The sequence below is a fragment of the Bidens hawaiensis genome, unplaced genomic scaffold (genome assembly GCF_021521415.1).
Source record: "Bidens hawaiensis isolate Kalapana, Puna unplaced genomic scaffold, B.hawaiensis_p1.1 tig00007028_1, whole genome shotgun sequence".
Taxonomy (NCBI): Eukaryota; Viridiplantae; Streptophyta; class Magnoliopsida; order Asterales; family Asteraceae; genus Bidens; species Bidens hawaiensis.
Window position 1 is genome coordinate 676259 of NW_027491480.1, and position 24059 is coordinate 700317.

The following is a 24059-nucleotide window of genomic DNA, read 5'->3' on the forward strand; positions in this document are numbered from 1 at the left end:
ACGTGCATCTTCTTCCCTAAAATCTCATTTCTTATCCGGTTCAATCTTGTGTGGCCACATATCTATCTCGACATCCTCATTCCATTTCCTGCTACACCCTCATTCCAATCCTATGTTGTTTATGGCCCAACATGATTATAAATAATACAAGTGGTTTATAAGATGGTGAATTATCGACCATTATTGGCTCATATTTAATGTTTAATCATATGGTCGGCAAGTCAAAAGAGGTGAGATTCCTAGTAAGGCCCATGCACATTATACAAGCAATCATGTACATGGAACAATCATACAATTTGAAACTACTTTTGATACAAATAACAGCCAATGTGTATATCTGTAAAGTAGATCCCCAACATCAAAGCAAACAACCAAGGCGCAAGTTAACACGAACCATATACATACAAGCAGTTTTGTAGCGATCGCTAGTCAGACGATGGGGTGAGAGGACTGGCGATTGATCGGGGATCAATCAGAATTAGTTATAATTAATCGTGATTAATCGGCGCCTAGTCAGGATTTTTACAACCATGAACAAAGTTATGGAAAATTAATGGGGATGAATAGATTCGTTAATATCAGCTCATTAAAAGTTTGCATGAGTGCAGCTTTATACGTCAAATATAAAAACAAATGAAGAGTAAATAAACAATAAACCACCAGAACCTGAACTTGTAAATTACTCAGGACAACTCCAGTTTTAGACATAAGATTCAAACGGGCAAAGTTAATCGGGCAAACTCGAGTCTACTTAACTCGATTTATTTAGACCAGCATTCAATCCTCTTTTACAAATTTGTTAACTAAGCTATGATAAGCGAGTGCGATTTCAATACATATCAGTTAGATTAACTGCATTACAGAATACAGAATGCAATAATTTAAAAAAAGATTTTCTCAACTTCAATAAAAGAATGAAAGAATACAATATGTTCTTCTCTTTGCTATGATATTAAATACATTGAATTTTTGTAACCAAAGCTATGTCCCCAATTTAGGCCTGAGCTCGATCAGGCTCGGATTCAGGCCCAAGCTTGACCGGGCTCGAACTCAATCCCGATGTCACTCCAGCTCGGGCCTGACTCCGAGCCTGGTTTCTTTTTGCCATGATATACAAATGTGACTGAACCAAATGCTTTCTAAACCTTTTAAGATTCAATTTCACTTTCTGCTTATCAAGATAAATCTTTTTAGTGAACTCCCATCCTCGATCATTGACGCTATCAGGGTCGGTCAAAACAACGTCATTTCTTTCGTATTCATCATACAACGAGCTTTCTTGCGGAAGAATCTCATACCCAATATACCGCAAACCGAGCTTCTTAGCGGGCCCACCATAATAAGTCTCGGCAGCCCACCTTGTACCCAAAGGTACAACTTGAATAAACACCGAACCGGGCCTCATGAACAAAAAGTGAGTCATCGCTGCGCCATGCACTCCAACCATAACATCACTCGAGTTCAACGACCGATAAATCTTCGCCAACTCAGTTGTTTTATCGGGCCACAAAATCTCCACCTCAAACCCGATCTTTCCCGCCATTTTTGCTAACAAATTTTGATTCAAAATAGCCCGTGACCCGTTTCTTGATATGATCACGAGCTTTGGCTTCTCGGGATCAACGGGCACGATCGGTTCTTCTTGAACCAAACCCTGAATACGCGGTAAATACGCTTTATCTAAAACATCATGAAAATCTTTGATCGTTTCGTTGTTTTTCATCAATGTGGAATTGATCGCGAGCTCGTCGTGGATTCTTAAACCGATTATCGCTTCCGAGAAACAATGCATTCGGTGATCCCCATTAAAATCGATCGGTTCGTAATCCGACAACCGAGAAATAACATCACCATACTTCATAATCCACCAGTCATGATATTCAAGAATCACAAACACAACTTTCTTGTTAAACTTTTGGGATGTGATATAAAGCGGGATTAACCCGTCGTTGAACTCGTGATAGACATTGCCCGTGAAGCCTCCGGTGGAGAAAAACACGGCTGGAACTTTATGATTAACGTCACATTTGTGTCGGTTTTCGAATGTTGACGCATTCGATGTTTTCGAAATTAAGGTTAGTTCATCAATAGTGGCCATGGTGGATGGCTCCCATTTTCGGGTGTAGGGTTTGATCTTTTCGCGCTGGAGTTCGTGTTCTTCGGTTATGTTGTTACCGGAGATGTTGTACAAGTGAACTGAGAATGAAGATGAGTTTGTTCTTATGTCACCTTTCATGATGCATATATCTGATCTAACACTGGTTCTGTCACAACAAATAGTTCCTGTAAAACAAAATAAAAATAAAAATTAAAAACCAGGGATGTTAAAAAAACTCGCGGCTTACACTCGCTAGAAATCAACTCCTTTATAAATGAGATGAGTCTGAGCCAAGCTAAATATAACGAGCATATTTAGCTTGGCTCAGGCCCAGGCCTATCTCGTTTATAAACTACAAACTTTATAATTTATTTAAAGAATTAAAGACCAAATTTTAAAACACATGAATTAAAGTTTGCAGTTTATAAATTAGAAAAGTCATCAAAATAGCTATTTTGATAATTTTCTAACTTCTTCAATTTTTTTATTTACTCAAATATCATCTGACTTGTATTTTTAATAAAGAAAATGGCTTCAGATCATTTTATGCGCTATTTGATTGATAACATTAAAAGTCAAATGATCTAATATGTCAAGTCATTTGATTGATAACATTAAAAAGTCAAAACTGATTTGTTAATTATCTCGGTCAAAATAGCTATTTGATGATTTTCTCTTACAAGTTTTGCCTTATAAAATACAATATTACTAAGTTTAATTTCTAAAAGAATCAACAAGATTGCTCAAGCTCAACATTTCAACTCGTTAAGATAAACGAACTCATATACTAAAAAAATACATTGAATTCAAACAAAAATCAAGAATCAAAATCTAATGAAACATAGCAAAATCTTACCATCTTGAACAGATGAACAAAGTGAAGCTTTTGAACTTGAAAGAGCTTCATCATCATCACCTTCATAAGAATCTACAACCCCAAATCAAGATTATCAGAAAACCACATAAAGATTCAAACTTTATACACATATACATACATATATATATAGAGAGAGAAAGTGACCTTACATAGGAGAGAGAAAGTGGAAGAAGGAGATGATGAAAAAAGTGAAGGAAGAAGAATCAAAAAACATGATAAAACAGAGCAAAAAGTGAGAAAAAACAATAGTTTTGGTCTTGATCTTTTGATGCTAACACAACCATGTTCTTCATCTAGATGAACATGATTTGCAGCCATGTTTGCACCTTTTTTAAGGTGAATATGTCTATGATAATCCACCATTATATATTGTGTTCTTCAAGTTGCCAAAACAAGATTCAAGAAATATGGATAATAGAGAGTGGTTTTTGGGGGGTTTTATGGGGAGATGTTTTTTAGTTTTGTTGGGGTTTCTATGTTTGTTCCAAGGTTTGGTAATATTAATATTAATCTAGTGTTGAGTTGTGATGAGACAGAGATGATGGTGTTGGATGCTTGTTTGAATAGTCTACTATGCGCGTGAAGATTGGCGGCGTATGATAGAGAATGTGTAGGATAGAGATATATTATTAATTTTTAAATTTTTAAATACCACTTGTGTTTTTTTTTAATTAATTTACCATTTTACAAAGTGTTTTTTAGTTGTGATAGTATTTTAAATCAAGGGGTCTCCATCATAGTTAGTTTTGTGTCATGTAAAAGATGCTCAATAGCGTGTTAAGAGACCGGTGAACTTTTTTTCTTATTTTTTTATACGTAAAAGCGTCTGAAAGTAGGTTACATGGGAGAGAGAAGAGGGAGGATTTAATTGATGGTGTGGCGGCGATTTTGGAGCCTTCAGTTGTGGATGCTCTGAATAGTGTTCACGTTTCTACACGCTTTGTTATGTAGCATTATGAGGTAGCGTTTGTTATGTATGAATAATAGAGGGAATGGAATGGTTCATTGCTTGGAAATGAAAAAGTGATGTTTGGTTGCTCAATGGAATGGAATCATCTATTACACATGAAATCCCATTCCTTCACCATTCATCCCCCACCCTATTTTTATTGTTTTTTCATTTCATTCCTCCTCCACCCTACTTTTATTAACAACACCACCATCTAACAATAACAACCACAATTACCATCGCTACCGCCACCACCTGACCGCCACCGTCGCCACCACCACCGCCGCCTCCGCCACCACCACTTTACCACCAGCGCAACCACTAACACCACCGCCGCCGCCGGACCATCACCGCCACCACTACTGTTGCTGCCTGACCACCACCACCACCGTCGCCGCCACCCTACCATCGCCATCACTATCAATGCTACCACCGCCACCCCCACCACCGCCGCCGCCGCCTGACCATCACCGCCACCACTACTATCGCTGCCTGACCACCACCACCACCACCACCCTCGTCACCACCCTACCATCGCCATCACTACCAATGCTACCACCGCTTGACCACCGTCACCCTCACCACCACCCTCGCCACTGCCACCACCATTTTCATTGTCGGAGCTAACACCACCACCGTCGCCATTGTAGTTTTTTTTTTGGTTAAAAAAATTATTTTGAGATAGGAGTGTTTTTATTATTTCTATTTCTTTCATACAAATTTTTTGGATACCAAACAAAATAAAGTAATAATTCATTTCATTCCCATAGGTTAACAAAACAAGACAAATAAATGGTAATGATCCATTTCATTCCTTTGTTTATTCCATTCATTCTCCCATTCTATTCCCCCTTCATTCCATTACCTCCAACCAAACATACCCTGAGTTTCGGTTCTTGAATCTAACTTGATGATGCATATGAATAAAAATGGTTCTATTAGTTACTATTTCATGGTTATTTTTAGGATTAGCTATTTTGTCTTAAAGATTCAGAATACGAAGAAGTTGAAGAATGAGTGACATTTAACTTAGTCTAAGTGAAAGAATTCTTTTGAGGCTAAAATGATAGGTGGTTATTAGTGAGGGGTTGTAAATGTTATACATGCATTAATTAGGGGTTAAAATAGAACATTGAAGAAACGTGTTTGTGTAGAATAATATTTTATTTCCATGTTCCAAGAGAAACCGTGTAGGATTCAAATGGCTGTCAATAATCAATATCTTACAACTGTTTTGTAGATTAATTTATATCTTACCCAACAAAAACATTTTTCTTCTTTCTTTTGTGTGCATAATAATATATTATTTTCATGTTTCAAGGAAACTTTGTAGGCTGTTTGATAATCTTATGCTGAATATTAAAACGTCTGACCGATTAAGAGATAGTATGTGAATCATTCAACATTAAAAAAAACACTCTATGTCTGATTGATTCAGAGCCAATCTGTTAATGGGCTACCAAAGACACCAAACAACCCCTTAAGAAAATGGATGCAACTTGCGGTAGGCGCTAAGAAAAGCGTTCTAAGCTGAAACAAAGACACAGTTTCCACATTTTTTCACAATATCAACCCTAATGCTTGCAATTTTCACAATTTTCGCTAAAACCTTTGTACAATAAGTTTCGTCTTTCGCAAGATCAGGCAAAGTTTAATCCATTGAGTGCACAAAACCCAAACCTAGCCTACCATCAGGCATCAACCCAAGCCAAAGTCAAGTGATGATGGATTGGATGGAAATACTCGTGCGTAGATTTGACACGGGTTTCCCTTCTTGTGGCTTGGGTAGTAGTGTTTTCACGGTGGGTCAGGCTGCATTAAAAACTGTTTCATGCAAGGTGACCAAACATGAAAAAGTGTGTCTTAACAATCACCACATGTTTATACCTTTCTAATCCTTGGAAATCTTAATGCCATAATGCCATCAAATCCTCCTAGCCATTATCCTACTGCAACAATTCTTGCTAAGAAGAACGCTCATGTCGTGGTAATTCCATCCAGAAGGTAATGAGTTACTCCTACAGCACGTCTTTGTACAACGCTTAAGGCTCTTGGCTAGGTAGCAGGAGCAACTTTTAATTTATTATGAGCCCAAACGATGGATTCAATAAGTTCTTGCCAATAACCACGTCTATTGAATAAAAACATTAAACTAAAGCCCATACAAAATGACCACCTAGGAAAAAAAGGCTATTGCGGAAATGAAGAACCATAAGACTGAATTACTTGGGATGCTTGTGCCTATAAGAAATTGCGGAGCCACCCTTAATAGTAATAGAACTCTACATTTGGTACTTTTGGTTTCCCAGCATATGAGGCTGTAAAGCTTCTTAGTCGTTTCCAACAGATCATGAATAATAATATTATGACTCTACGATCTATTAATGTTATTTGGTATTGCTCAGTCAGGTTGTCCACACCACATCTCTCCAACAGTTAATTTGGATTGATCTAAAAGACTAAAACTAATATTGTTCGCGTAGTAACTTAATAAGACTGTTAATTTGAGCCCAATACTATTACAACAGCCCAACTTAAAAGATTCTTAAAAGTTGCACTAGATATTATATGAGATTATGATAAGCACAACATGAAATATATGTAAAATATATCATCGGAAAAAGGTTATATTTTTCGAATTCAATTATCAGGTTAAAAAAAATCTCGGGTATGAGACGAATATGATATAATATGATTTTCGACAACTTACTTAAAACATGCATATCTGTTTACCCGAACCAAACCCATAAACATTTTTATTCCGTTTTCGGGTAACAGAGGAATCTATTAATCCACTAAAAACTTTTCAGTCCTATATCAGTTTTCGTTGAGAATACCCTAATCAACAATATCTTTGATTCTTTTTAGTCCTGTAATATGGTTCAAAATGATCTACACAAAAAACTGCTACGGCCCATACTCTTACTACCAGCCTTCTTTTCTCGGCCCAACATTTGCTAAAGATCAGTTTTGTTAACCTTTATTATAATGGCAAATTGGATTATAATAATTCCAATTTTTACGTAGGCAGGCAGTGAGCCAAACTTCAAAAGTAATTAACTGGCAATCCCAAGTCCCAACTTTCAATATATTTACCTACAACTATCCCCTATTCAAAGATGCTTAACATCGTTAGTTTTAGGTTCGGGCTCGTTTAAACGAGCTTACTTTTAGGCTCGAGCTAGGACTCGAGCTTATTTAGGCTCAGCTCGATCGAGTTCATTAAGGAGGATTGTTAAGCAAAAACTACCGATGTTAAGCATCTTTTAACGGGGGGTTGCTATAGGTAAATATAATGAAAGCTGGAATTGCCAGAAATTACATTTGAAGTTTGTCTCACCGTCGGCCAATATGTGAAAGATGGGATTATTATAATTCAATTTGCCTAATAAATATATAGTTGTTTTATTATTACTATTAAAATATTCTTTTTGTTGAAGTAATTTCCGTTGTATTTTTTTATAACCATTGGACTTGATCCTGCATCCTGCGACGTGTTTTTGGTCGATACCGGTTTGTTATCGTATGGTACGGAAAAAATGAAACTTTAGTATGATGCATTGTTAGTGTTAGCTAATTCGTTTTGAACTTTAATAACAGTTTGATTTTATTTACTTTTTAAGTTACTATCTTATTCTTATGCCATTTTGAATAATTAATTGTATGAATGTGTATGCCATTTTGAATAATTAATTGTATGAATGTGACTCCTTTGGGTGTTACAATATATTAAAACTTTTAATATTTTGGTATACAACTTGTCCCATGAATTAATCATATGTTCCTATACATAATATACAACTTGTTATAAAGTCAATAACTCAATAAATAGTACCAAGAAAAGTATCCAATCTATAGAAAAATTTAATGGACTATGGGTTATTGAGTTAACTTACAATAAATAATTTGAGGCAGTGGTGATTGGAGTTTACGTTACAACTAAATGTTTTACCTGGATCGTTGAACAAGTAGCTGACTTGTAGAACTCGAAACATGAGAAGCATCAAACAAATGGTTAGTAGCATTTCCCCTTGGGAGTTCCGCGCCTATTTTTTTTGTTTATGTCTTTTTTACCCTTTACTTTCCTATTATTATTAACTACGTGGCGAGTGTAAAGGGTACGCTTTATCGTTTAGAAAGAATTGATCATAATTATCCGAGAGTTTTTGAAGTATGTTTAATAGTGGTTATGATGTGTAAACGATTAGCATCCAAGTGTTGTAAAACCAACTTAAAATTTTGGCATCCATAGAACGCCTGTCATCATCATTGTCATCTTTTGGAACACATGTGCCTTTGATATGACTTAGGACTGTAGCACCAATACAAAACAACAAATTTCATTAGAGTCAAGTAGCCAACTAGCAAGACGCTAGACGCTAAAAACAACAAATCAACTTACAACAATACAACAAGAAATTGCACCTCTTTCCAAGAAATAAATTTAAATAGATATTAATTCTGAATCCATAAGAATCCCAACGACGAATATTTCATAAAATAATAACCAAGTTTTAAAAGTGTTCTAATTAGGTTGTTCATAGCAATTTTTTTTGTTTTTTTTCCTCAAATTGGGTCACTAAATCTTCAAATCGAGCCTCTTCGGATTTTTTGTGCGTCTAGAATGCAATGGAGGAGAACATGTGGGGGTCCGGAATTGCAATATATGTCGCAACATTTAAAAATAAAAATAGTTATTTATATTAAAAACCAAAATAAAAATAAAATTCACGCTACCACTTGACATCATCATCAAAAAATAGATACAAAGATTTCTACATAGAAACAACAAAACATGATTAAAAAACATGTTAAAACTTATAATTTTAAAAAAATACGAAAGTTGAGCAACTTAAATGAAATACTTTTGAAACTTGGTTAATATTCTACAAAATTACCCCTAAAAATAATATAAATTAGAGAACAAGACCGACCTCAACGTGAACAGAGTTTTAGCAAAAGCGACACGACTTATGGATCGAAAGCAACATGCAAGCAGTAATGTTGGCCGAAGAGGGAAATCGGCAGTAGAGTAGTGTGCAATGTCACAGTCATCAATTAATATTGTGTTCAATAATTATTGCTACACTTTTTATTTCTTAATCGTGAGACATATAGTAGCCGCCATTAGTTGTCACACTTTTGCTTCAAAATATTGTGATGTATATTGTATAGTGGCCGCCAACAAATGTGAGTGATTGTTTTCTTTTATGTTTTGATTAAATGTACTTTTGTTAAGGTATTTATAATAATTGTTCTTTATGTTTTAGATTCTATAAAGGCAGTGTTCTTTTGTCTAACTCAGTTTTATTTTTATTTTTCGTTAAGTTTGACCATGTGAGTTGCACATGAGGGCGATATGTCATTTTGCTTTTTTTAAGAAAAACAATATTTGATCAAATCATAATGGATGAAAATTGTAATTCACTCAGAAAAAATATTGAAAATATTAATGACGGCGTGGATGATGTGATAATGTCTATGAAAATTTCTTAATTAGGGTTTGAATACTAATAACTAGAATAGAGCCCATGTGATACACGGGTGGTTAAAAAAATAAAACAAAAAAGTTAAATTTAATAATATACATAATAACATATCTTATAGATTCATAAGATATAAATAATTTCATAAAACACATAGATTAGTAAAAACAATTTGTTTTTGTATTTTATAAGAAATCAAAATGAGAGATTGTGAATTTATACCAATTAAGAAAAAGACACGGCTACCATAAATTCATCCTAGTTGAGTTGGTAAGCCACAAGCATTTTAAAATCAAGGTATTGAGTTCAATTCCTACTAACAACATATTTTTCATTTTATCATTCATGAAGGGTAAATTGTAAAAATAGAAATTTGTACTCTTGGCAACCTATGTGGAGGGTCTAATTAAATGTCATGTGGACAAATGGTTTTGATTTAATATATTAGTTAGATTAGATTAGATGTTTCTTACAAGTGGGCTTGCACCCAGAACCTCCACCTTTTATAAATTAAAATATTATATTTATATAGTTTTGGTATTTTTAAGTTATTTTTATTCTTTGAAAGTTTGAATTTTTTATTTTTTATTTTGGATTGTGTAATGTAACACCTCGGCTTAAGCGGAAACGCTCGAGTGTGACGTACAGATTGTTCAAACACACGTGACATTATTTTGTGACCATAATAACATTAATTCATTAAAGCATCATGTAACACAAGTTCAAATAAGAATACAAATTGAAATCAAATCATAATAAAAATAAATGTCTCGTTTTTTAAATAACCTAGGTATTCTAAGCGTCTTCTAGTCCTTCATCCTCTAATCACGGTACCTGTAACATATGTATAAAATACGGTCAGCTATAAATATAGCTGGTGAGATTTCCACAGTTTGATATACATAATATAAAAACCATACAATTCCATGAAAACTTGTAAAATGCGCAAGTAAGGGTTCTTTGCACTCGATGCAATGGACCTGAGTGTAAAGAACAAACAAAGGTCCTTTCCAGTTGGGGCTACCAACGTACTTGGATATGAGGTCCCTTTTCCACTCGATACAAATGGACCTGAATGCAAAGGGGGGCGTATGATCATACTTATTGAGGCAACCACTTGAAATCCACGTATATAACAAATAAGCAAGTAAGCATACAAGTCTATAATACGAATTGTAGTTTGTAAGCAAAGTTGGAAATCTTGAAGTTTGATAATAAATACATATGCCACCCCAAAATATAAAAGCGTTGAAAAAGGGGTTGTGAAAACTCACCTTAGTAATTGAAGTAAAAAAGGAAATAAGAATAACTCGAAGGCGTCAAAGGAAACCGAAGCAGTCAATCCGTACGAACTATAAATAAGAATAAACACGACTTTTAACGACTATTTTAACGGGATTTTAAGGTTGATTAATTGTATGAATAATTTTAGGTGTTAGTTATTATTTTATTACGATTTATTACTAATTCTATAGCTCTTAGATTATTATATTATTATTTATGTTTTAACGAGAATTCGGTTTTTAGTATGATTTAAGCACTTTAATGGCGAGAAAACAAAGCTTATATGTTCGAAAAGCTTGAACTATTGATTATAAGTTATAACTATATTTATTGCGTTGACTAAACGATTTCTAGAAATTTAAAGTTTACTTTACGTTTATTAAACGATTTTTAATAACGAGTTACGAAAACGAGAAACTTGATGTTTTTTACATGTAAAATGGTGAGATATATTTTATAGTTAATTTACATAATTTTTATTTAATTTGAAAAGCTTTTTATGAATTTATAATGATTTTTAATTGATTAAAATGTTAAATAAAAACTTGAAAAATAAATACCAAAAATAAGTGTTTGACCTGGGTTTCGAAACCGGGTCTCCGCGTTACGAGTTCCAAGTGTTACCAGCTGCTCCAGGGGAAAGACATTCAGTTTAGTTTGGGTTTTAATATTTATACATACTAACAGATTGTGGTTTTCAAGTTTAATAAAACATTTAAAAAAAGAAAATACAAAAAGCCGTTTGACAAACCCGGGTCTGGTAGTTTACAACACACAGACACAACCATACGCTCTACATGGATTATTCATTTTAAACTTGGAAAAGATTATATATAAATAATTACCAGATTCATCATCTTCCTCATCTCAAACACATAAACCCTAATTTTTCAAATTAAAGGTTCTGTTCGTTGATTTTACTTTGGGGGTTTTGTTTGTTGATTCAACGACGTTAATATGCATATAAAAATTACCTCAAATGGAGTTATTTTGGCCGAGACCCGGTTGTCGAAAACTAAGAAGAAAAGCTCCCAATTACAGAAACTCCGTGTATTAGAGAGGGATTAAGAGGAATGAGCGTGTTTAGCTTGAGGTTATGCTCCTATTTATACTAGTAATTGCAGCGTATACGCGGTAATGTTATTAATTTGATTTTTCGTAATTCCGGCGAAGATTTCGGGATTGATTTGCGACTTTAAGTTCGTTATAACGTAATTAATATGTTAGATAACGATGCTAATTGACGAAAAAACACGTTAAACTAAAAGTTCGGGTCAAAGATTATGGATTTAGGGGTGTTTGTGATCTCCGGCGTCGCCACCGGTGACGGTGGCCGGAAAAACGGGTGTACGGGGGTGGGCTGGCAGGGTTGGGTAATTTTAATAATATATAATAAAAATGTTACACTATTAGCCCTTAGGGGGTGTTTGGTAGAGGGATTTGATTGGGGAGAAATGGAATTAGAAATATTTCTTTTGTTTGTTTTCCACTTTTCATTTCTATTTCTCTTTCTATTTCTCTAAAACTAGAGAATTCCATTTCTCTTTAAAACAAAGAGAAATCCATTTCTCAGCAGCCTCCTCATAGCATGTCACCACCTCGTCTCCGGCCACCACCCCGTCTCCGGCCACCACCTTGTCTCCGGCCGCCACCTCGTCTCCAAGTCTGCAACCGCCACCTCGTCTCCAAGTCTGCAACCACCACCCCGTCTCCGCTGTTCGCAGTGGTGAACACAGAGATGGTAACCGGTTGTAGGTTGCAGGTGGTACGGGTGAACGAATATTAGGGTTTCAAGTGGTGGTTCGTGGTAGGTTAGGGTTTTCAGATGGTCGGGTGATTGTGGTCGCAGGTGGGTGACAGTGGTGGTGGAAATCGGCGGTGGTCGCAGGTGGCTTCTGATTATCATCATCATCATCGCCACCACAACCACCACCACAAAATCTCCAAAGAGGCAGTGATGACAGATCTGAGCCTCCTTTTTCTATATCTTATGTTCCAAAAATTTGAATCTTTTTAATTTCTTGTGTATTGTGGTTGAAGAAGGGGATTTGGTGGCGGCAGCCGGTGGTGGTGGGCTGTGGTTGAAGAAAGGGCTGTGGTGGTGGTGCTGGTGGTGTGGGGCTGTGGTGGTGGTGGGGCTGTGGTGGTGGGGCTATGGTGGTGGTGCTGGTGGTGGTGGGGCTGTGGTGGTGGGGCTGCGGTGGTGAGTGGTGTCAGGTTGGGTGGAGGTGGGGTTGGGTATGGAAGAGTTCTCTGTTTATTTTCTCGTGTACCAAACAAGAGAAATGATTCTCATTCTCCATACCAATTCTCTTTCTCTACAATTCCATTTTCATTTCTATTTTCTCTCCTTTTCCATTCTCTGTACCAAACACCCCCTTAGAGTTTGATAAACATTTTAAATGAAACTTAATATCTTTTAAGTTAATGGGTTAGGTTATAATAGGAAGTATAGTTTTTGTAGGTAGGATAAGAAGTAATTTTGTCCATTGATTTTGAATATGGAGGGTTGATATTAGTTTTGGGGGAAATCAAGTGTGAACACAAGGTAAATGACATAAAAGGTACAACACATTTGTTGACTTTTCTCTCTCCACATACAAGGCACATGCCAAATTCCCCCATCATTTTAAAACGTCAATAACTTTTTTTACGATATTTTTATTGAAAAACAAATTCATCATAATAACGAGCGCATTTTTATCTATTATATGAGTACTATATTGTAATATAAAAATTAAAAAAAAAATTAGTGGGTTTTTTACAAATTGTGTTTTACCGAATTGTGTTTTACAAAATTGTGTTATAAAATAGTATTTTTCATTGTGTTTTTTTTTCATTGTGTTATTTACATTATGTCATACAATTGTGTTTTTTATTTTGTTTTTATCATTGTGTTTTTTTTTTTCATAGTGTATTTTTCCATTGTGTTTTTCATAGTGTTTTTTATTGTGTTTTTTCGGACTTTTCGGGCGAGGTGGTGGTGGTGGGTGACGGTTGTGGTGGCGGTGGGCGATGGAGTGGTGGTGGTTGTAAGAGATGAGTGAAGATGTAATTGGGTTTTATGTAAGTGAGTTTTTGAAATTAATTTAAGTGAGTTTTGATATTAAAGTAGGTGGGTTTTGATATTAAAGTATTAGACTAAAATACTCTCCTTCCTAACCTTCTTAGGAAAATCAAACTTCTTATTTGAACCTAACCCTTAAGTTAATAATAAGTATTTAAAGTTTACACTTCTAACCCTAAACTTTATAATTAGATTATATGGTTTTCGGTTGTGGATTATTTACGCGTTCAACCGGGTTATCGATAAACTTTGAGATTTCTTAAGTAATTGAACGTAGTAATAAATGAACGAATGTCACACGAAATCTCGTGAATATATATATATATATATATATATATATATATATATATATACTTGAAAACAGAAATCCGAAAATTCAACACGGGTGGGGTTTTCGGGTTTGAAAAGTAACGAATGTTACATGTAATCTTTTATATTTTTTTTTATGAAAGTTTACTTTTATTTGTGTTTTTAAAATGCATATTTATATTTTATATATAGATTTAAGTGTCATTTTAGTACTTGTGGTTTGTCCAATTACGCAACTTTAGTACTGATTTTTAATTTATTACAAATGGCTACCTCACTTTTCTAAAACTTGCAATTTTAGTACTTTTTTCTAACCCCGTCTATTTTTTCCGTTAAGTCAAGGGTAAATTAGTAATTTTGATTATTTTATTTATTTTTTCTTTTGAGTTAAGTGCCATTTTCATACTTGTGGTTTGTTCAATTATGCAACTCTAGTACCTTTTTTTGAATTTATTGCAACTGGATACTTTGATTAGTTTTGGATAGATAGACAAACCAAAAGAGACATTACATATTACACATTACAATTAAAAGGTAACTAAATACATGATAGAAGATGAAAAATAACCATGAAATGTATAACATATTTTTTAATCTTTTGTTCTTGATTGTCAATTTACTTCTAGTAGCTTAAGGTTCGAGTTCATCTTAGCCATTTTTCTTGTATTTTCTTTATGTACATTGATTTTTTTCTTCAAAAATTCGGGTATGATAACAATATATATCGGAGGATCAAGCCAAATAATAATCACACAACTTCGCACCTCTAGTATAACATCAATTGAACTTGTAGATGAATAACGGTTGATGAATCACATGGACAAAACAATGTATCGTAATTCAATGAACTTGAAGATGAACAATGTTTAGGGTTTGAAGGATCAACGAGCTTGGGAAGGGGGTTGATCTGTTCATTTAGAGTTAGAGATGATCTTTTAGTTGTAATATGTAATGTCTCTCTTAGTTTGACTGTCTATCTAAAACTAATCAAAGTATCCAGTTGCAATAAATTCAAAAAAGGTACTAAAGTTGCGTAACTGAACAAACCACGGGTATGAAAATAACACTTAACTAAAAGAGAAAATAAATAAAATAATTGAATTACTAATTTGCCCCTGACTTAACGGACAAAATAGACAGGGTTAGAAAAAAGTACTAAAATTGCAAATTTTAGAAAAGTGAGGTAGTCATTTGCAATAAATTCAAAACCGGTACTAAAGTTGCGTAATTGGACAAACCACAGGTACTAAAATGACACCTAACTCTTATATATATATATATATAAAAGAATATATTTTAGGATACTTGAAAAAAGTGGCGCTACCAAAGATGAGATTCTATGGTATTTTAGGAGAGTTGATCGAAAAAATTGAGGTTCTAGTACAATATTACATGATTGGTGAACTTTTAAGGTACTATGGGGTACTCGATTTGAGGCATGCTACACATGTGGTGAGTAGAAAGATCACGCGATTTGAGGCAACGGGTGGTTTGTGGGAGACGGATACAGTTTCCGTGTGAGGGGTTTGAGAGAAAGGGATAGTAGTACTAGTCCATGTGGGACACGAGAGAACATGGTTGGTCCATGAGGCCTATATCGCACACACTGACGTAAAGGTGGTCGGAGAGAAACCCGGCTGTAGATGATCTTACCTATGCATGTGGTTTTTTTCTCATCCATAAACTTATGCATCATAAGGCTAAATTTGAATTCGTGTATCCATGACACAACACATTAGTCGTTAGGTATAAGTTACTATGAAGTGTCAGCTTATTTATTGTGGAAACATCTATATCAAGTGTTTATTATAGAGACATCTAACCGAATAGTTTAAAAAAACACGTGTTATAAATAATGAACAATAAGTTTAGTTAGTTAGAGGTTGCCAATTTGTGACATCGATAAATTATAAAAGAAAATATTCAAGTTGGAATTCAAAAGTGGGTTCTCACATGTCACAAGACCATACTTCATAAAAGAGTTGTAGAATAGAATATTAATGTAACTACATAATAACTGTATACATGTTGGTGGCTAAAATAGATTAGAAAGTTGCGAGTACTCAGTCTTAGTTGTAGAGTATTTGGGAATGACTCGCCAAGTACTCGGCCTAGGCGCGAAGTACTCAAGGATTACTCGTTGAATAATTGGAGGCTAGGCACGATTTTTACAACCGTAATGAATACGAATTCTGTTTATAAATGAACATATAAAAAACATGAAAATTCATCTGTTTAGATGCTCATGTTTATTCATTTGTCCAGTTAAAGTTACACAAACAATACAAACAAACATGAACAAAACCTCGTTATGTTCATTGTGTTCTTTTACAACCCTGGATAGCACACATCTATTATACGGTGATCACCCATCAATAGGTGTTATTTCCTCGTGCGTCGATATTGCCACTTTCTATAACGAGATAACATGTTCAAAATTAATGAGATCGGTGCATTAACTTGTTTGTTACATCTATCTAATAATATTACTTTGGTCCCATACCGACCCTAGACTGAGATTTGGTCCCCAAGCTTTTTTGCATTTTGGATTTTAATATGTAACCTACATCTCAAATTGTCACATGCCAAAATGGACCATTAGGCCATGAGCCCTATGCCAACCGTTACAGCTTTCAAAGATTAGACTGCCCACATTCAATTCATGAAATATATACATTATAATATTTTCTAGCAGTTTTCAAGTGACTTTCTTTAGGGGAGGCTACCGTTTTGAGGTTTGTTCATGACAAAATGTTGTGTGCGAGCCAGAGTTTTACCGTAATGGGCCTTCAGACGATGGGTTTCCTTAAAATTGGTGGTGAGTCGTGTCACTAGCGATGCCTATGATCACATGCCTAGCTAGTTGGCCTTTTGTCAATGAGTGCATTTGAGTCAGATTGTCTGATACGTTTACAGGAAAAAAAAACATACAATTAGGTGTTTTATTAAGTGCGTTATATTTCTGTAGGTATGTTGGAAAGCAGTTCCTTCATAGTCACAAGATACGTGAGTTCACCGCTACATAGTATGTGCATCAATTCATTGGTATACGATCAAAATCTGTACTATCATCAAATGTATGTTCGAATGACGAAATGTGTACACACTGACAATATTCTTACCCTTGTAATCACTTTAAATCCTCAAAATACTAGCATTTTGACGCTCATGACTTGGAAAAATGCAAGGTATTACCAAATACTTTCATAATAGCTATGTAAACGGTTATGTTCATAATACCAAACTGCTGACAAAGTTAGTGATAAAATATCCTAATATTAACATGTTTGTCAATGTTAACAGTTAAACGGTTATGTTAATTATATCTTTCATCTGTCCAATTTGAAGGTGTCACATAGAATTTGGGTAGGGATGTGAATTTCTAATACCACACGAATGTAACGAGAAATAATGAATTTGGGTTGAGTATAAACGGAATTTGGGTAGGTCAATTTTGGTCCGACCTGCAAACACAATTACTAAAATAAGTCGTGTTCAGGTCAAACTAATTGGCAGGCTGACTATTTAATCCATTTCGTATCAACCTAATAATATATTTGTGTCGTTTTATGTTTGTGGGTCCGTGTTAGTTTTGACCTGTCAATCTATACACGACTTCAACATTGGGACATAGAAAGAAGTAAGCTTGGATGATTGAGCAGGGCCGATTTTAGAGAGTGTGAAATGAAGCTAGCGCTTTAGGCCCTATTTCTCAAGACCCTCAATTTCAAAAACAAAATTAATAATTACACATTTGTAATTTAGGATTGGATTGGTTTGTGCAATTTGAGCGGTTGTTTAAAATGAATTAGGTCTGGAAAAGTGTGAGGAACTATATTACTCTTGTATTTGCATAAAATGATGAAAACGTCTTGATTTATTTTGAGTGAAAGCAGGATAACTTTTTTGTTACAAAAGGCCCCGCTATAGACCCCCCCCCCAAAAAAAAAAATATAAAAATAAAAAAAAAACACAAAGAGAGGTTGAGTCGGCCATGTGATTGAGGCGTAAAGTTACATACTTACACACACACATATATATAGAGAATGATAAAAATAAAAATACATAGTTTTCTAGGAAGAATGACATAAAATTTGAAGTTAGGTAACTATGTGAGCTTATCTTGGGAACTATGTAGCCTACACACACACACACACACACACACACACACACACATGGGTGAGTTACTGTACAATAATCGCTTATCGTACATTATGTACGCAAATCACACTCAAGGTTAAAAAATAATTATGTTCAATTGAATTCCAAAATCTAATTATGCTCAAGGTATAAATGGAAAAAGCTCAAGGTTAAAACCAATTACGCTCAAGTCAAAAATTGATTCAATTGAAGATCCAGATCTGTCTGTTTGGATTAATTGATTATTAATTGGATATAGATTGATAATTTCGAGATCATGTGATGTTATTTAATGGATCAATTTCAAGGTTAAACATGTCGTTTGCATTTTGATGATTGGGGAAAGAATCAACCATCGCGGAAACATAAATTGATATTGTGACATTCGTCAATTTTCGATTCGTGTTCATATTGTAAACCAGACCCGTTGGGTCGTTTCGATGTATTAAATATAATTTAATAAAGTGTTTCCCGACATTTAATGTTCTTTATTCATTGTTCGTTGTTATGTTTATAAATTCCCGAACCTTAACGTTAATCGAGCGCGAGTAAAACGCGTAAATAATCCAAAACCGAAGACTTTATAATATAAGGTTTGGGCAAAAAGTGTAAAACTTGAAAACTTATTTTAACTTAAAAGAATTTAAATTACATTTAATAAGTTTGTTAAACATAAGGGGCTGAAACTGTAAATTTTATTTAAATTATAATATTATAACAAACCCTACCCGCCCCCCCTCCCCCTGCACGTTTTTCCGGCCGGCCGCCAGTGGCAGCGCCGGCGATGGCCAAACCACCGTAAAACCTATATTTTTTTTACAAAATAGTTATATAAAAACGTTTCTCCGTCAATTTTAATCGTTAACTAACTATTTAATTGCGTTTAACATCCGTAAATCACCTCGTAATCGTCGCCGGAAAATCCGGGTAAATCACATTAATGCATTGACGGGTATACGCTCCGATTAGTTGTATAAATAGGGACCTAAGCCTTGTTACAACTTGCTCATAACCTTCTTTCCCTCTAATTCTCTCTACAATAGTCGTAATAATCCGGCAAAGCTTCGGCTCCTGCGAGTTCTTGTTCTTCACCAAATCAACACCTTTTGAGGTAATTGTAACATGTTTTTGATTAGTTTTGATCCAATAAACAAAAACCCTATACTAATTTAAACACACATGAAACAGAAACTGAGATTGAATTATTAGGGTTTATGTTCTTCATGTGAAGAAGATGAACCTGAAGTATTATATATATATAATAATTCTTAACTCTTAAACGAATATCCTTCTAGTTCAACTGGTTAAACTCAATTCCTCACAACCATGAGACCCGGGTTCGAAACCTGGGTCATGCTCATATTTTTGGTTTAATAAACTGTATTGTTATTATTATTATTATTAAAATCCATTCCAAAGCTAATAGTATATTTAAGTATTAAAAACCATAATATAAATGAATATTGTCACCAGAGCAGTTGGATAATACCCAGAACTTATACCACCAAGACCCGGGTTCGAAACCCGGGTCAATCTCATATTTTTTTTATTATTAAACATTTTTCCAGTTTATTATTAATTAATAAATCATTTTAATCAATTAATAATCATAATAAATTTATAAAAACCTTTTTAAATTAAATAAAAATTATGTAAATTAACTATAAAATATATCTCACCATTTTACATATAAAAATCAAGTTTCTCGTTTTCATAAATCGTTATTAAAAATCGTGTAATAATCGCAAACTAAACTTTAATTCTCTAAAAATCGTTTTGTTAAAGCAACAATTATATTTTCGACTTGTAAACAATAGTTCAAGCTTTTCGAACATATAAACTTTGTTTTCTTGCCATTAAAGTGCTTAAATTGTACTAATAACCAAGTTGTTGTTAAAACATAAATAATAATATAATAATCTAAGAGCCATAAGATTCGTAATAAAATAATAACTATCTTCTAAAACTATCATATATAAACAACCTTAAAATCCCAATGGAATAGCCGTTAGAAGTCATGTTTATTCTTATTTATAGTTCGTACGGATTGCTTCTGTTCCTTTGACGACTTCAAGTTATTCTTATTCCTTTTTCACTTCAATTACTAAGGTGAGTTTTTCACCACCCTGTTTTAATGTTTTAATGTTTTGGGGTAGCATATGTATCCTTATAAAGATTCAAGTATTATTTCTTCTATTACAAAACTACAATTCGTATATGGACTTGTGTGTTACTTGTATTACTTGCACGAATATTACTTGCACGATTGGGAAGCCTCATTAAGTATGATCATACGCCCCCCTTTGCACTCCGGTGCATTTGTATCGAGTGGAAAATGGCCTCATTATCCAAGTATGTTGGTTGTCACTAATTGGAAAGGACCTTACTTGCGCGATTATCCAAGTACATTGGTTGTACCAACTGGAAAGGACTTACTTACTCGTTTACCACATGTCTATGAATTGTATGGTTTTTATGTACGTATTTAAACTGTGGAAACTCACCAGCTATATTTATAGCTGACCATATTTTATACATATGTTACAGGTACCGTGATTAGAGGTTGAAGTATTGAAGACACTTAGATTACTTTAGGGTATTTCAATAAAAGAACTATTGTTATGGTTATGTTTTGGTTTGAACTTGTATTGTTACTTTCGAACTTGTGTTACTTGGTTTATTAAATGAATTAATGTTATTATGGTCACTTAATAGTGCCACGTGTGTTTGAGCAATCTGTATGTCACACTCGGGCGTTTCCGCTTAAGCCGGGGTGTTACAGATATGGAACAAATCAATTATCAGGAGGATCAGTTCAAGGCTTGAATAAAGATGATGAATTTCAACCCTAGGTTAGGAGACGACAAAGTTTTCTCAAGTTCATGGCTCGCGTGCTTTTTAAAATCGAAAGGTGTTGGTAGTCTCATACGTAATATATGATAAACAATTATTCTATTGGATCTTTGTCTATATATCTATATCTATTAACAAACACCAACTTGATAGTCGTGCAAGTTGCAACCTTACAAATAAAGTAAATCAACTTGTGACATTTGAGACGAATAACACCATAAGAGTATGGATGAAGGGATCATTGATCATTCATATCCAAACGTATCAACTTTTAGGGTTGCCCACTTGCTGCTTATATATAGAAGATCTTACCATTTTTGGATATCGACAAAAATAGGCAGATTTTGCCAACATTAGGTGTTTTTGTAATTACATAATATGTTTGATACCATAATTCCAAAATTGCCAATATTAAGTGTTTTTGCAGATTTTATATTATTTGGATAAATAGATAACAAAGTGTTGCTGTTAGGATGCTTTGTGTTGGGTCTCTTTGGGGGTGGGTTGTTACCGACCACTTTACACACTCAACCAATCAATAATTACTCAATTTGATCATTTGGTGTGTGTGGTGGGTACCTACTCAACCAAACTACTCACTTAATATTTGAATTAATTTTTTAAATCAAAAACATAATTTCATTTTAAAAAATAATACGATACTAAAATACAGGAATAAGAAGATAAAAAAAAAACAATGTGAAAAGTGATGGCTCATATTCAATTGGCTCATGAGCTCGTATTCGAATGGGTAACAAAGACTGATGGCTCGGGCTCAGTAGGATCGTGTTCGAATGGGTAACAAATGGTTGGGTCGGAATGAGCTCGTATCGACTAAGAGCAACCTATGGTCTATATTTCTATAGTTTGAACCTGATGAAATTTTTCTTAATGACATGCTTTTTTGGTAAGTTGAGAATGCATATAGAGTATATTGAGTATATTAAGTAGAAATGGAGAAGAATATTGTTTAAATGCTTTATGGTTTTAGGTATTTATTTATAATAAATATTTTTTTCTTTACCCGTCCCAAAATTGTTCTACTCGACAAGGTGCTCGGTTGGGAGGGGATGGCTTCCATAAACTACCCGGCCTACTCAGCCAAGCCGATTCACGACGCCGTCCATCCTTTTCTCGTATATTATAGACCAAGAAGAGTTTTATCATTAGAGTACAAATTGAATACAAATTAGTATGAAAGTTATGAGTGTGGATATAGTAGAAAACAAGTTTTGTGTAGAAATGATGAGAATAGATATGCGTCACAAATAATCAAGATTGATGGTCAAGATCTAATCTAACTATTATATTAAAGCAACACATATTTTTCACATGTCCTTTAATTAAGCTATACACATAGGATTCCACCTCAGCAATTTTCAAAATTATAATTTACACATAATAAGTTATTTAATTTTAATCTACCTAATTATACTATTAAAACAAAATCATTCTTTTATAAGGTATGTTATTTTGAATCCATAAGATAAAAATATGTTGTGTTAAGCATATTAAACATATTTTTAGATGTATAAATATATTTTAATATGTTTTTGAGATGGCAAGGTATGCTATTACGTATATCATTAAATTTAACTTTTTTATTATATTTTTTAACCACCCGTGTATTACACTGGTTATATCCTAGTTACTAATTATTTTAGAAACTGTTAAACCTTTTAAATACAAGCAAGGGCAATTTGGTATCTTTATTGTGCTTATTTCAATAAACCTCCTTTAGAAAAATAGCACATGCTCATATTTTCGACAGTACCTAAAATTAAGGACAAATTAATTTAGGAAAAAAAAAGAATTATCACGAACTAGGAAGATTCCCGACGCGTTGCGCCGGGTTGATGTATTGACAGTCATGTCCGTACAACTTATCAAATTGTATAGTGCGTCTGAGAGTCGAGGTGAATTCGATCGGTGTCGGGTTACGAAACCAGTAATAAACCCCACCCCCTCCACCCGGAAAAAAATAAAAAAATTAACTTTGTTAACGCAAAAATCTAGCAAATTAACATAACAAAACAAAACGTGTGTTGCGGTTACGAACCGATAACACTTTGATTGGTATCTAGTTACGAAGCCAAAAATAAAGCAAACGATAAATACGTCCACATCCAAATACAACAATTAACACATTTAAAATATATTAAAAATGTGGCAAACAAAAAAACACGAGCATTGTAGTTGCGAACTTATATGAATTCGTTGATTCTGGAATCGAGGGACAAAAAAAGTGATAAAAAAACCTGCACGTTGCGTTTGCGAACTAACGGGAATTCGGTCGGAATCGAAGTTGTCGGCACTAAATCGTATGCAGAGAACCATGTGTTGTGAGGATGAACCGACATGAGTTCGGTTGGTATCAGGTTACGACACCGAAATTAAAGCAATAAGTTAATTCGTCAACACTCAAAATATAACAAATTAAAATATTTACATAAAAAAGATCGTGACGAAAACCAAAAATATATGCGCGTTGTGGCCGTGACCTGACGCGAATTCGTCTAGAATTGATGGACAAAAAAAAATTCGCACGAAAAAAAACCTTAGGTTGCGATCGCGAGCTGACGCAAATTTGGCGGGAACAATACGGTATCAACGGTAAAAAAATTCCGTATTTTACGGCAGCGAGCCGACACGAATTTAAAATCAAAAATCAAATAAAAAGGCCAACAAACCACATAAGACAACATTTACGTCGCCGCAAATAATTCGTCAACTGATGTGCGTCGGATAACCTGATAATAATGACCCTCACAACTAAGCTTTAAATATAAAACGAAAATCCTAAAACCACACACAATCGGCAAGTGTACCGATCGCAAGTAGTATAGACCTAGGAAGTCCGAGTATCGAACACGTGGACACGTAAGACGCTAACGATTACTAACCCTAGACAAGACCTACCTTAGAATAATATTTAATTAATTTTTGATTTTTAATTACTTAACTGAACTAACCTAACTGACTGACAAAACTTACCA

The 24059-nt window shown here is 34.2% G+C and overlaps 1 protein-coding gene across 1 annotated transcript; it reads right to left on the bottom strand.

The window, feature by feature from the left end:
* Positions 1–880: 880 nt before the first annotated feature.
* On the bottom strand, positions 881–3460 carry LOC143634175 (xylan glycosyltransferase MUCI21-like). The gene is made up of 3 exons (XM_077102330.1): positions 3125–3460; positions 2955–3026; positions 881–2283 (listed from the first exon to the last, which is right to left on the bottom strand). Exons 1-3 carry the CDS (start codon positions 3336–3338, stop codon positions 995–997), a joined length of 1575 nt encoding a protein of 524 aa, XP_076958445.1. The 5' UTR covers positions 3339–3460; the 3' UTR covers positions 881–994.
* Positions 3461–24059: the final 20599 nt, after the last annotated feature.